The 12500-nt window shown below is 42.3% G+C and overlaps 1 protein-coding gene across 1 annotated transcript in view; it reads right to left on the reverse strand.

Moving 5' to 3' along the window:
* Positions 1-7025: 7025 nt before the first annotated feature.
* The window catches only part of LOC143291153 (uncharacterized), a 13795-nt gene continuing 8320 nt past the window's right edge, over positions 7026-12500 (reverse strand). Inside the window, exons 5-6 of the mRNA XM_076600835.1 lie at positions 9959-10107; positions 7026-7812 (exon numbers count right to left, since the gene is read on the reverse strand). Coding sequence (XP_076456950.1) covers positions 7642-7812; positions 9959-10107 — 320 coding nt within the window. The 3' untranslated portion in view covers positions 7026-7641. The remainder of the gene's footprint in view (positions 7813-9958; positions 10108-12500) is intronic.

The following is a 12500-nucleotide window of genomic DNA, read 5'->3' on the forward strand; positions in this document are numbered from 1 at the left end:
TATGTCTTTATTACCAAGTGTACCGGGGTCACAAGGAATATTGGGGGGGATAGTACATAACGAGGTACGAACATAAATCGAAAATCATACACAAACACAGATACAGTAGAAATTAGGATACACACACGTGCATATCATTACAAAAACTTGTGCATACTCACACATGCACACACACACACACACACACACACACACACACACACACACACACACACACACACACTCTCTCTCTCTCTCTCTCACTTTTGAATAGAAGCCGCATATTGCATGTGGATGGGGCTGATGACTAGATCTTTAGGTTGTTGATTGCACAATTCTATTTAATCATACTGGATTTGTTCGAGAGATACTGTATTGACTGCTTTGGGAAAAAGCTATTGGCGAAGCGATTGGTTTTCGTCCTAATACTTCTGTACCGTCGACCAGAGGGGAGCATCGAAAATCCCAACAGCTGGATGTGATTCGTCCTGGCTGATTGATTTTGCTTTTCTATTGAATTGTTTGTATTCTGACAACCTGTATTTTTGACTTTCAGCTATTGGTTTACAAAAACATCCCATCAAGTTGGTGAGATGCAGCATATGAATTTGAGTGATGGGCTAGTATGTAAACCCCACGGCCCCCTGTCACATTACACAGTGTGTTACATTTGTCATTGTGTTTAGGAAATGCTAGTTGCCTGGGGAAAATGGTATTTTGATGGCGTTATTTTATTCGTTCATGTATGTAAGTGGAGTGATGGCCTAGAGGTAACGCGTCCGTCTGGGAAGCGAGAGAATCTGAGCGCGCTGGTTCGAATCACGGCTCAGCCGCCGATATTTTCTCCCCCTCCACTAGACCTTGAGTGGTTGTCTGGATGCTAGTCATTCGGATGAGACAATAAACCGAGATCCCGTGTGCAGCATGTACTTAGCGCACGTAAAAGAACCCACGGCAGCAAAACGGTTGTTCCTGGCAACATTCTGTAGAAAAATCCACTTCGATAGGAAAAACAAATAAAACTGCACGCAGGAAAAAATATTTTTTTAAAAATGGGTGGCGCTGTAGCGTAGCGACACACTCTTCCTGGGGAGAGCAGCCCAAATTTCACACAGAGAAATCTGTTGTGACAAAAAGAGAATACAGTACAATACAATGTGTATGTCACACTGTGTTTTGTTGTTGCCCGTGACGATTTTTCTGACACAGTATCAGTATCAGTATCAGTAGCTCTGGCACAGCAAAAAATACATATGTATTGATTTTTTTCATCATGACAATCATTTATAACACATTGTGCAGTACGGCTGTGAGTTAAAGTCTTAACTCCCGAGAGCAAGGTTTCGGTTGCGCCCCTTTTCTCTGCATTCAAATTTTGTATTACGTGTAGCTGACACATTTTGTACTTTCCAAAGTCAATTCAGGTCTAGATTGGAAGCTGCTAGGCAAATCTCGCTCTCTGCCATAAATGAAGCCAAACCGTAGCTTTATTAGGCTTTTATTTTGAATAAACCTTCACCGACGTCACAGTGTCAGACTCTGGTGAGAAACTGGCTTGATTCAAATCGCCCGCCATTTATAGTCCGGTTCAGGCTTTAAGGGGTTAAGATAGAAAACTATTGCACCTGCGAATAAATGCATTTCTTTGAGCGTGTTGACATGAGAACACCAAAAAGACTGAGTACATGGATATAATACAATATGCGGTATGAATCAGACGCGAGGGTTAAGAATAACCGGGTGTTTAACACACGAACAATGTTTCTCTGAATTTAATAGACCAAACTGCGTTTGGGAGAATATGAGTTTATTAAGGAGTAAGAGAGAATAAAAGAACTTTTCGCCGGCATTTGATAATCCAAAGATGACAAAAGTGGAAGAAAAAAGCATAGTTATAAAATATTAAGTAGTAGATGTGATATGTGCATATAGAGAGTTCTCTGAATATTGACCAGCATTGTGATTCAAATTTCACAAGATAGAAAAGAAGAGAAGAGAAGAGAAGAGAGAGAGAGAGAGAGAGAGAGAGAGAGAGAGACAGAGAGAGACAGACAGACAGACAGACAGACAGACAGACAGACAGACAGAAAAACAGCCTCTTTCATTCAATATGCCGTCTTAACAAACAAACAAACAAAACAACGAAACAAAAGAAATGAGGGAGGGAGAGGGGTAAACTTTCCACGCAGCTCATCTTTTTAGGCTGCTTTTTGCGACACGTGAATGGCCAATTAGCTGTATAATGCAGACAGGCAGATGCTCGTTTCTCTACCTCGCCCTGATTGTTATCTGCACCATATCGCCCGTGGAAATACAACAAATATTATCCTTCCTTCCCTATCTCCCCCCAGCAGATACACGTTGTCACATTCTTGACGAGCCCTTCCCTGTCATCAGGGTGAGAAAACTGCTGATGGCTGTGCTAAACACTGATCCCAGTGCACATTGTCGTATGCAATGGAGGAGAGTTTTGCAATGAAATATTTTCAGTAATCATATTCCTCACATGTAGAAGGGTTTTGGTTCAGGTTGACAACCATGCACGTACGTGGTTGCTTTAGTCAATGGTCACTTGTGATCAATGCTTTATTGTTTATCGTTCCTACCCCCCCCCCCCCCCCCGACCCCCAAGCCCCCTTCACGACCAACGCCATCTCTCTTTCTCCCTTTTCTCTCTCCCCCCTCACTCTCTCTTTCTCTCTCCATCCTCTCTCTCTCCGCCTTCTCTCTCTCTCTTCGCGAGAGCACGCAATTTTTTCAGCTCCCAGGGAAAACTCGTTATTATTTTTTTTAAAACAAATTATAAGCAATCCGTAGTTGTCAATTTGCCAAATAGACAGCAAGGGTAACGAACACTTTGATGTAAATTTCAGTCCCATCAGTGACCATTTTGGACCCAGCTGTGGCCTGTATCAAAGCTGAAAGTCTCACAAAAGTGTCTCCGCTTACTGTATTTTACTTTTTGTTCTGTGGCTTTGAACTGTTTTGAGATTTCCGTTCATTTTCTGGATCAGGACAATTTTTTTCTTTTTTGTTGTTGTTGCAAAACCCTGATAATTGCATGTTTTGGAGTTATATATATATATATATATATATATATATATATATATATATATATGAAGGCTGGTTCCAAGTCGGTAGCCCACTATTGAGGTTGATTTTTTTTTTAACCTGAAAGCAGTTTTCTTACATCTTCTGTTTCTTAATTTCCCAGTGATGTTTGTCTCTCTCTCTATTTTCATGTTGAATTATTCGGCACAACTCTGTATTTTTGTGTGTGGCTTTTTCTTGGCTGAAAACTACACGGAGGACGAAGCTTTTCCGCACTCACTTTTTGCTGTGAATTTTAGCCACGTGAGAAACATGTCGCTGGTACTGTTTTCTTGTCATGTATCAATGCGTGTTGGAGTTGTTGCCAGTGTACTGAAAATAATCGGTATCATCATTTGTTCAAGGGCGAGACCTCGAGGGTTGTTGCTTTTCTGATCCCTTAGCTTTGATCTCACATGAAAGTCTCAGAGAACAATGCTAGAATATCCCATTTCCATTTCAATCTAAAAATATCAGAGTAGTTTTGGTAGTGCAGATTCCTGGGTGTACATCGGCATTGATGAGTACAGTACTTTGAATATGATTATCAAAATGTACGCTGACTGGTTTACTCCATTTCTCTAGTATTTTGTTCATATCATTTTTGGAATGATGACTGGTTCTTTTCTTCATATCTTCGAAAGACAATGAAGTGGTAAAAAATAACTGATCCATCTCCATGACTCCTAGGTTTTTGGAGGTGTAAAATATCGTAACTATTCTCTAATTTTTAGATAGTTTCTCTCGCACAGACTCCAAGGAATTTATTTAACATGCGCTCTTCTTCTGTAATCCTGTTTGCAGAGCACGGTCAGTTGCCATATTTTTAGTAACGCCTGTATTTTGGTTTGGGGATCTTAATCTATTTCTCATACCTTATTCCTTATCCACAATGTGCAAATGTGACAATCTATATATACATATATATTTTTTGCCCACTTATTATTTGACTTTCTTGTTCATATGTCCCTAACACTAACAGTCTCTTCCACCCCCTTCCCTCACTCCTGCCCTCTCACCCCCTGCCCACTCTCCCCAGCCCCCCCCCCCTTTCCCCCCCCCCTTCCCTCACTCCTGCCCTCTCACCCCCCGCCCACTCGCCCAGCCCCCCCCTTCCCCCCTCCCCTTCCCTCACTCCTGCCCTCTCACCCCCCAGCCCACTCCCCCAGCCTCCCCCCTTTCTCCTCCCCCTTCCCTCACTCCTGCCCTCTCACCCCCTGCCCACTCCCCCAGCCCCCCCCCCCTTTCCCCCCCCTTCCCTCACTCCTGCCCTCACCCCCCCCACTCCCCCAGCCCCCCCCTTCCCCTCACTCCTGCCCTCACCCCCCGCCCACTCCCCCAGCCCCCCCCCCCCCCCCTTCCCTTTCAGAGGCTTCTCTTTCCTTCACACACTCACACTGGCAGTTCTACTCACCCTTCTTTGTTTTTTGTGTCCTTTCCTGTGACTTCTCATCACTTTCCTTTCCTGAACTTTACTCTCTCCCTCTCTGTCTGTATCTTTCTGTCTGTCACTCACTCATTTCATTTGCCTGTGGCTCGATACGTCTCCTCTTTTATCCCACTTAAGTTGACTTTTGCCAAGATTCTTTTAGTCTACCTCCCACAATCTGTTTTTGGTTAGAAGCTATAGAAGGATTTTCTTTTGGTGGTGGAATAGATTCAGTCTCACTGACAGAGTCTTTATTAAGGGAAAGGCAACACATACCCACTTTAACCCATATGCTACCACGATCCTGTATACAGGATCAGTCAGTTGTGCCACCTACACCGTTGCATTGTCACTTTCTCAATGTACGTTTGCATGGACAGTTCAAGGGAGCTAAAGAGTACTGAAAAGCCACACCTTGGGGTGAAATCCTTTGTCTGCATCTTCTGTGATGAACCACCAGGAAGGTACTGCATGTAAGCCATTGTACTGGGGATTTTACTTAACTCCTCACGTGAAAGGGGGTGGTGGGAGATGTGCCCCTCAGTGTCTAATCGATATCATGTTGTAACTTCAAATGGATCAAAATTGCCATGTCTTAATGTTATGAGACTTTAAAAATTCATTCCCATCAAATTGTTTTGGTTACCAAATATTCGTAAAATTATTTTCATTAACATTCAGAACTGATTTGAAATTATACTTACCTAAGTCATAAGTTCCCGGTGCGCATTTTGCATGTATGAACTCTCGACAGTGAAAAGAACAGACTGGTGAAATATGCTGATGTGGTTTCCAGAGGCTATGTGAGGAAAAGCTCTCACTACTCCATAAAAGGCGTGCGTCTGACATAGCCTCTGTCACCACAGCCCAGCTCCTGGTCTTCACGTGGCGGAGCCGTTTCCACTGACAAAGAAAGGGGGTGAAGTGCCAGTGACTGGCGCCTTAAAACCAGTGGTCACTTCAGGGTAGATGTGGTGCTCGTCAGCCTTGGGAGGAAGGCCATAGTTATAGGGGAAGGAAAACCCTGACTCCACACCTCCGCTGTTTTGCTGCTATGCCCTTTTAAGGGAAAGGCTTCGGGAGTCAACCCTGAGAAAACAAGGGCAGGTGAGGCTCTTCAGTCTTGGCCGGCAGATCACCTACGTGAGGGAAACTCGGACCAAAAAGACAAAACAAAAAACACACACCTACACAAAAAAAGCCGGACTGATGTAGTGATCTCCTGTGGCGCATAACGGTGATAACACAACTACGTGTTATGGTGGGGCACTTGTAACGAACGAGAAGAAGAGCATGTTCTGATGTCTTTATTTGTGGGCAAACCTTCAGTGCCGGATTTGATGATAAAATGTCACGATAATTTGCGTCATTCTGTTTCGCTAAAATCTTTTAAGTCTGCTCTGAAAACACACCTTTTCCAACAGCAGTAACAGCAGGTTTTTGTTGTTTCCTGATCTTGGCGTGATCTGGTTTTGGGTGCATGTTTTGTTGTGGAGAGGCTGTTTGCCGTGTGTGTGTGGCGGGGTGATGGTGAGTGTCCGTGCGTTCGTGTGTGTGTGTTCAGTGGTGCCTGTTTTGAGTCAGCTTACTTAGGACACAACCTACTACCACCTAATGACAATAATGGTTTAGTCAGGAGCCAGACTGAGTGAGCGTCCCTCCCAGAGTGGAGACCGCCACCACGTCCCTCAAACAACAGCCGCCACATAAATCTGCCGACACTGAAGACATTGACAGGACTCACCACAAGCACAGAAACGGAGGGGTACCGAAAATGAGGTCACTATGAGAGCAGGGCATGAAAGGCCACAGACTTTGAGACTGTTTTGTTTGTCTTGATGGTGATGGAGGAGGAGGATGACGATGACGATGTTGCTATGGAGGTCCATTTTGGTTTGGGACTGCGTGACAAGGCTGTACTCTACGCTTCCTGCCATAATGATATCCCGGCGTTAACCAGGCCCGAGAGATGACACTTGCAGGGTTGGTCAGGTAATTGGAGCAACACACCCAAAGACGCATCCTTGAAGTGGATGACACTCGACTGTGTGGTCCCAGTCTCCCCATTTAAGCCCACAGCACACTCAACTCTGGGTAGGAGCCAGCACGGGCCGAAAAACCCACCTCCGTTGGGATTGGAACCCGCGTCCTCCCAGCCGTCAGTCCGCGACACTAACCACTTCGCCACGGCGGCTGGTATCATCATCATTGTTGTCATTATCATTATTATTGTTGTTGTCATTGTGCACATGCCAATTTCCTTATGTACTGAAGGATATCAGCATGTATAAGAACAATTTCACAAACAGTTTTAACCTTCAAGGAGCGACAAATTTGTTTGCTCTCTCTTTTAGCAAACTCTTCATTATTCTGTCTATCTCTCTCTGTCCTCCTTTCTGTCTGTCTGTCTGTCTCCATCTCTCATAGACACACAAACACACATAGACACAGACATAGACAGAAAGACATACAGACAGAGAGAAAAAGAGAGAGAGAGAATGTTAAGTAATAAACAACAAGTTTTGCGTTTTCTTTTTCTTTTTTTTTTATTATCGTCACAGTCATTGACTGTGAAACATCAGCTATGTACACGTCGTCTTGAAGCATGTCTGTACAATGTTTCTCTCGCAGTATATACATTCACAATCTTTCTCGAAATCACAATATAGTATTATACATATGAATATGTTTTGCAGTGAACAATTTTTCTCGAGATCATTACATAATAATAATATACATATGAACAGGTCTCAAAATACTCTCCTACCTCATACCCAGCTTCTTTCCACAGAAAAAGAAAATAGAAAAAAAGAAGAAAAAAAAAATTGGCATCATCAGTTGTCCGTAGTGTTGATGAAATAAATCTGTCACAGCGAAGGTCAGAAACAGAACAGCTGATGCTATTCAGTCCTTGCTCGTCAATCTTCCCAAAGGAGTCAAACTTAATGCATTCAAATGACCACTCTGGATAACTATCCCATTCTCAAAATCTGTTGTTGTTGTTGTTGTTGTTGTTTTTCTCTTTGAAAAACTGAATCTATGGTTTGATATCGGTAACAATAACATGAAACAATTCAATCCAGATTCGTTGCCTTGGAGCAGGTGGGGGAAAAAAAACAACAAACAAACGCTGGAACGTCCTTTCAGTGGTTGGGGGAAGATGCTTGAGAGCAAGCCTTGACGGCGACGTACACGCCATCCACACTGTTGCCGCTTCCCTCGCTGCCATCAAAAACGCTGACCTGCACTTTATCGGGGAATGCCTTGCAGTCCACTGTCACAGCACTCTTCTGGTACGTATCTGGGTAGCCGTACTGTCAATGAAAACACACACACACACACACACACACACACACACACACACACACACACACACACACACACACACACACACACAAGAACGTTTCAGTATTTCAAGTTTGTCGTTAAAAAAAATGTGAACCACCATAGTCACAGCCACACCTTGGTACTCGTCTTCGTAGCCACAATGGCCAACGACAATGAAAAGAACAATCTTCTATCTCCCTTCTTCTCATTTCTAATGGCTTTTTTGCCACGGCATAAAACCATTCAGTATATATTCTCAAAAACAAAAACGAATTTTCCCCTTTCACAAAAAGGCATCTAGTGAATGGGGTCACAGAATGAGGAACAGGGAGTGTGGAGGAGGGAGGTGAACCCTTTAAATGCAGACACTGGGTGCCATTTAATTTTTCTGCGAGGGGGAAACCATTTGGAATGCCTCACATAAGGCCAGTTTCGTCCCCTGTAGTCCAGTCAGATATATTTGGCGACGTTGAACTTCATCCCATTTATGTGGTAACAGTTCTATGTTCTCAATTTTCCTAATTTCATCGGAAGAAAAATCACAATCTTGTGACTTCCCAGAGCTGCTCGTAAAGGACGATATGCAAAACAGGAAGAAAACAAAATGAAGAATTCTGCTGCAATAAAAGTAGCTGTCGATTAGCCTTTGCACCTTATTCTTGAGGATACAGTGGACAGTGAACACTCTGACACACCAGAGGCACGAAAATGGAGGATAAATCGAGACAGTAGTCATAATGAAAGCAGAGCATGAAAGGTCATAGACTATGGGCTCACTTTTCTTCATTTGCGATGGTGGATGAGGATGGGGTTGATGGCAATGGTTGCATTTAGAACCATCTAGGTTGAGGACGACATGACAATGGTACCCACACCATTCCTTTCGAAAGATACCAACATAAAACAACTATCATATTAATCATGAAATTTGGGCTACGTTCCCAAACACGCACCCGAAATGTGCATGGCACCCGACTGCGCTGTATCAGACTTCCTGTTTGAGCCGACAGCAGCACACCCAGCTGTGGGAAGGAGCTGACTGACGGTCGGTGTTGACTCCAAGCCCACAAACAGTCCCTTTGGAATTATTTCAGATTGGGTCCTTTTTGATTCTGCCCTCTACCACCTATTAGCTCCAAACCCTCTTTTCCATTGGAATATTGTTTTCATTCTAAACAACGAATGCTTTTTTAAAATAAGATGTGTGCTGTTGTACTTGCAATACAAGTGGGGTTACATTTGAATAGGGAGTCTTTAAAGATTGCCTCAGTGTAACTCCATGCACGTTTTGTAATTCTATTTTCAACAAATGGTTAGGAGAGGAAGTGGATATTTTGGATAAGCCCAAGAACGAATCCATCGATATTTTCCTGAAAATTGTGAATTTTGCGCTAGAATATTGGAATATATCTGGGCTGACCCACGACAACTTCTCTCCCAACCACATCTTCCCCCGGGCACCTGCTATACATATACACACATTTATGCCTGAGACACCAAGGTGTAGAAGCTCACACAGCAACAGACTGTATGTTTGTTTGTTTTTTAATTTGGTGCAGAACCAGAATGACTCCATCCCATGTTCCAAAGGGAATTATTTCAGGGACAGTCGTATTGCCACAGAATGAATCCCCATGGATACCTTTCGCCATGGCTCTAAATCCACTCCGCTCGTGCTCGTGTGGACTTAATCTGGTCAGTATTGCCCATGAAGGAGTCGAAATATACCAGACCACACTGACTCATCATGTGGTGCTTTTGGAATCAGGCCCGAGTGCACTGGGGGCTGCCTAAAATTAAATCCACTCCCAAGTGATATACCGATTGGTGCTTTCCAGCTGATCTGATTAACTTTGTTATTGTATGGCGGCATGTTTTCCTGCGTGAATCGCCTTCTGGGGTCATTGCAGGCATCCTGCATGACAGGCTGACTGCTGGAGGGAACGTAGGGGGTGGAGGATGGGGACGGGGGGTGGGGGGTGGGGGGTCATTCTGGAACATCATGCCGCCATGGATGGAGAAATTCCTACAATGAAATCTACCTCATCGAGTTCAAGCCAGCGTACCCCAGAGTCATCAGTCTGCGACGCTAATCACCGGAGCAAAGTAGCTGGTTGCAGTGTCGGTACTTACCCCGTAAGTTTTACCGTCCAGGTACAGGGTGGAGGTGAAGCCACAGATGGCGCAGAAGACAGTGGGAACGTCCTCTACTGTCACCGGTACATAGTATTCTCCTTTGCCGGTGGCAGGGTCGATTTCCACAGCAGCAACAGTTGATTGACCTATGATCACATAGCGTGCACCAGTCCATTGAAAACACAACCAACCAATCGATCAATCAATCAATGAATGATCAATCAATCATTCATTCATTCATTCAATAACTTTTTCCACTTTTCGATACTTACGCATACACATGTGTATTAGAGTTGTATTTGACTGAGCATAAGAGTCCATCTGTTGATCTTTTATTGAATGTTAACATTTCAGAGTTAGATAATTACATGCGATTATTTGTACTGTTGTATGCAGATGACACAATTTTACTTTCAGAGACGAAAGAAGGATTACAGCAGTCCCTCAATGTTTTTCACAAATATTGTTTAGAATGGAAACTAGTGGTCAATGTAAAGAAAACTAAAGTGATGATATTTAATTCTACAAACAAGCTAAAGCCTGTTTTTAAGTTTGGTGATGCATGTTTGGATGTTGTCGATTCTTTTAAATATCTTGGCATCGAATTTAGTAGAAACGGAACTTTTTATAAAGCTAAAAAAATTATTTATGAACAGGGACAAAAAGCTATGTTTTCGTTACTTCAGTCAGCCAGAAATCAAGATTTACCTTTACATATCATTCTGGACATGTACCAGTCTATGATTGTTCCTATTTTGTTGTATGGTGCAGAAATATGGGGTTATGAAAATGTAGATATACTTGAAAAATTAGAATTGAAATTTTTGAAACGCTTGTTCAAACTGAACAGAAATACTATGACCCAAATTGTTTATGGAGAAACTGGTATTTATCCAATTAGTGTGTTAGTGAAAATGAGATTAGTTCGATTTTGGACCAGCTTAGTAATATCAAACACAGAAAAATATTCTGGGAAAATATATTTGATATTACTTGACTTATATCGAAATGGTATTTATTCTTCAAAATGGATGAGTTGTATCAGACAAATTTTAATAGAAGCAGGGTATGACTGTGTTTGGGATGGTCAATTCTTCTTGGAGAGGGAATCTTTCTGCAAGAATGTCAACATTGCTTTGAGAGATAGTTTTCAAAATCTATGGAGACATGCTCTAGAGGCGAGTAGTAAATGTTTGTTTTATCGAAATTTCAAAAGTGGATTTGGTAGAGAAAAATATATAAGTCAAATGCCTGATAATTATGTTATCAGCTTCTTCAGATTTCGAAGTAGTAATCATAAGCTGGAAATAGAAACAGGGAGACACAAAGGCATACCACGAGAGTTACGGTTTTGTAAGGTTTGTAACATGTCTGTGATTGGTGATGAGTTTCATTTTATAATGGAATGTCCCAATTATGATCAGTTACGAAATAGATATGTTCCTAAAAAAATATTTGTCTCCAAAATCGGTTTTTAATTTTTGTAATATGCTCAAAGGAGGCAAAAAAGTAATTTTAGCTGTAAGTAAGATGATTAGATTTGCAAATGTTGCCTAGTTATACTTTTGGAGTTAAAAGACATTTGTATTTTCTCAACTTTTATGTGACATTGTTGTGTATTTGGAAATGTTTGTTATGGGCACGAAAAGAGTATTTTGCAGTAATCCTCCATACTCCAATAGGAGTGAAAGGATAATTAAAACTTGAAACTTGTGTAAGTTTATGGGAAGCACGAAGCAGCAATGGCTTGAGGCGTGTGTTCTTATCTTACATAAAAATGCGAAAAGACAATGTACTTGCTAGTTGCTTATGCTTATCTCGTTAAAAAATATCTTCATTGTTGTTATAAAATATCAGTGAAATTGATAGGTATTACTTGCAGTAGCAGGTCACAAAGTCACCGTGTTTAATTTTGATCAATGCAAGCTGCAGTCTTCATGAAGACAAGCATTTTGGCCTGACAGATAAACAAAACGGGTGTCTTTCTGAAAGTGATGGATTTCATGATCTGATATAGACAGGTGGGGATTCTCAACATTTTGACCATGGCTATTGGCTTCTGAGGCAGAACCATAACTCTATGCATTGCATTAAATGCCAGTCAGCCCCCTTCAGCATCCTGGAAGGAACAATTGTGTGACACCTGCCTCAAGTGATGTGGCCGACGGGAATAATCATCACATACAATGTGATGGTTTTTTTTGTTTTTGTTGTTGTTTTTTGATTGATTGATATGGATACTTATACAGCGCCTGTCCTCGGTCGGAGACCAAGCTCTATGCACTTTACAAACACGGGGTCATTTGCACAACAGGCGGCCTACCTGGGTAGAGTCGACTGACGGCTGCCACTGGGCGCTCATCATTCGTTTCCTGTGTCATTCAATCAAATTTCAGGCACGCACACATACACACTCAGCCAGACATGTAATATTTTACATGTATGATCGTGTTTTTTTTGTGTGTGTTTTTTAAAAATTATTTACTCCGCCTTGTAGGCAGCCATACTCCGTTTTCGGGGGTGTGCATGCTGGGAATGT

The sequence above is a fragment of the Babylonia areolata genome, chromosome 16 (genome assembly GCF_041734735.1).
Source record: "Babylonia areolata isolate BAREFJ2019XMU chromosome 16, ASM4173473v1, whole genome shotgun sequence".
Taxonomy (NCBI): domain Eukaryota; kingdom Metazoa; phylum Mollusca; class Gastropoda; order Neogastropoda; family Buccinidae; genus Babylonia; species Babylonia areolata.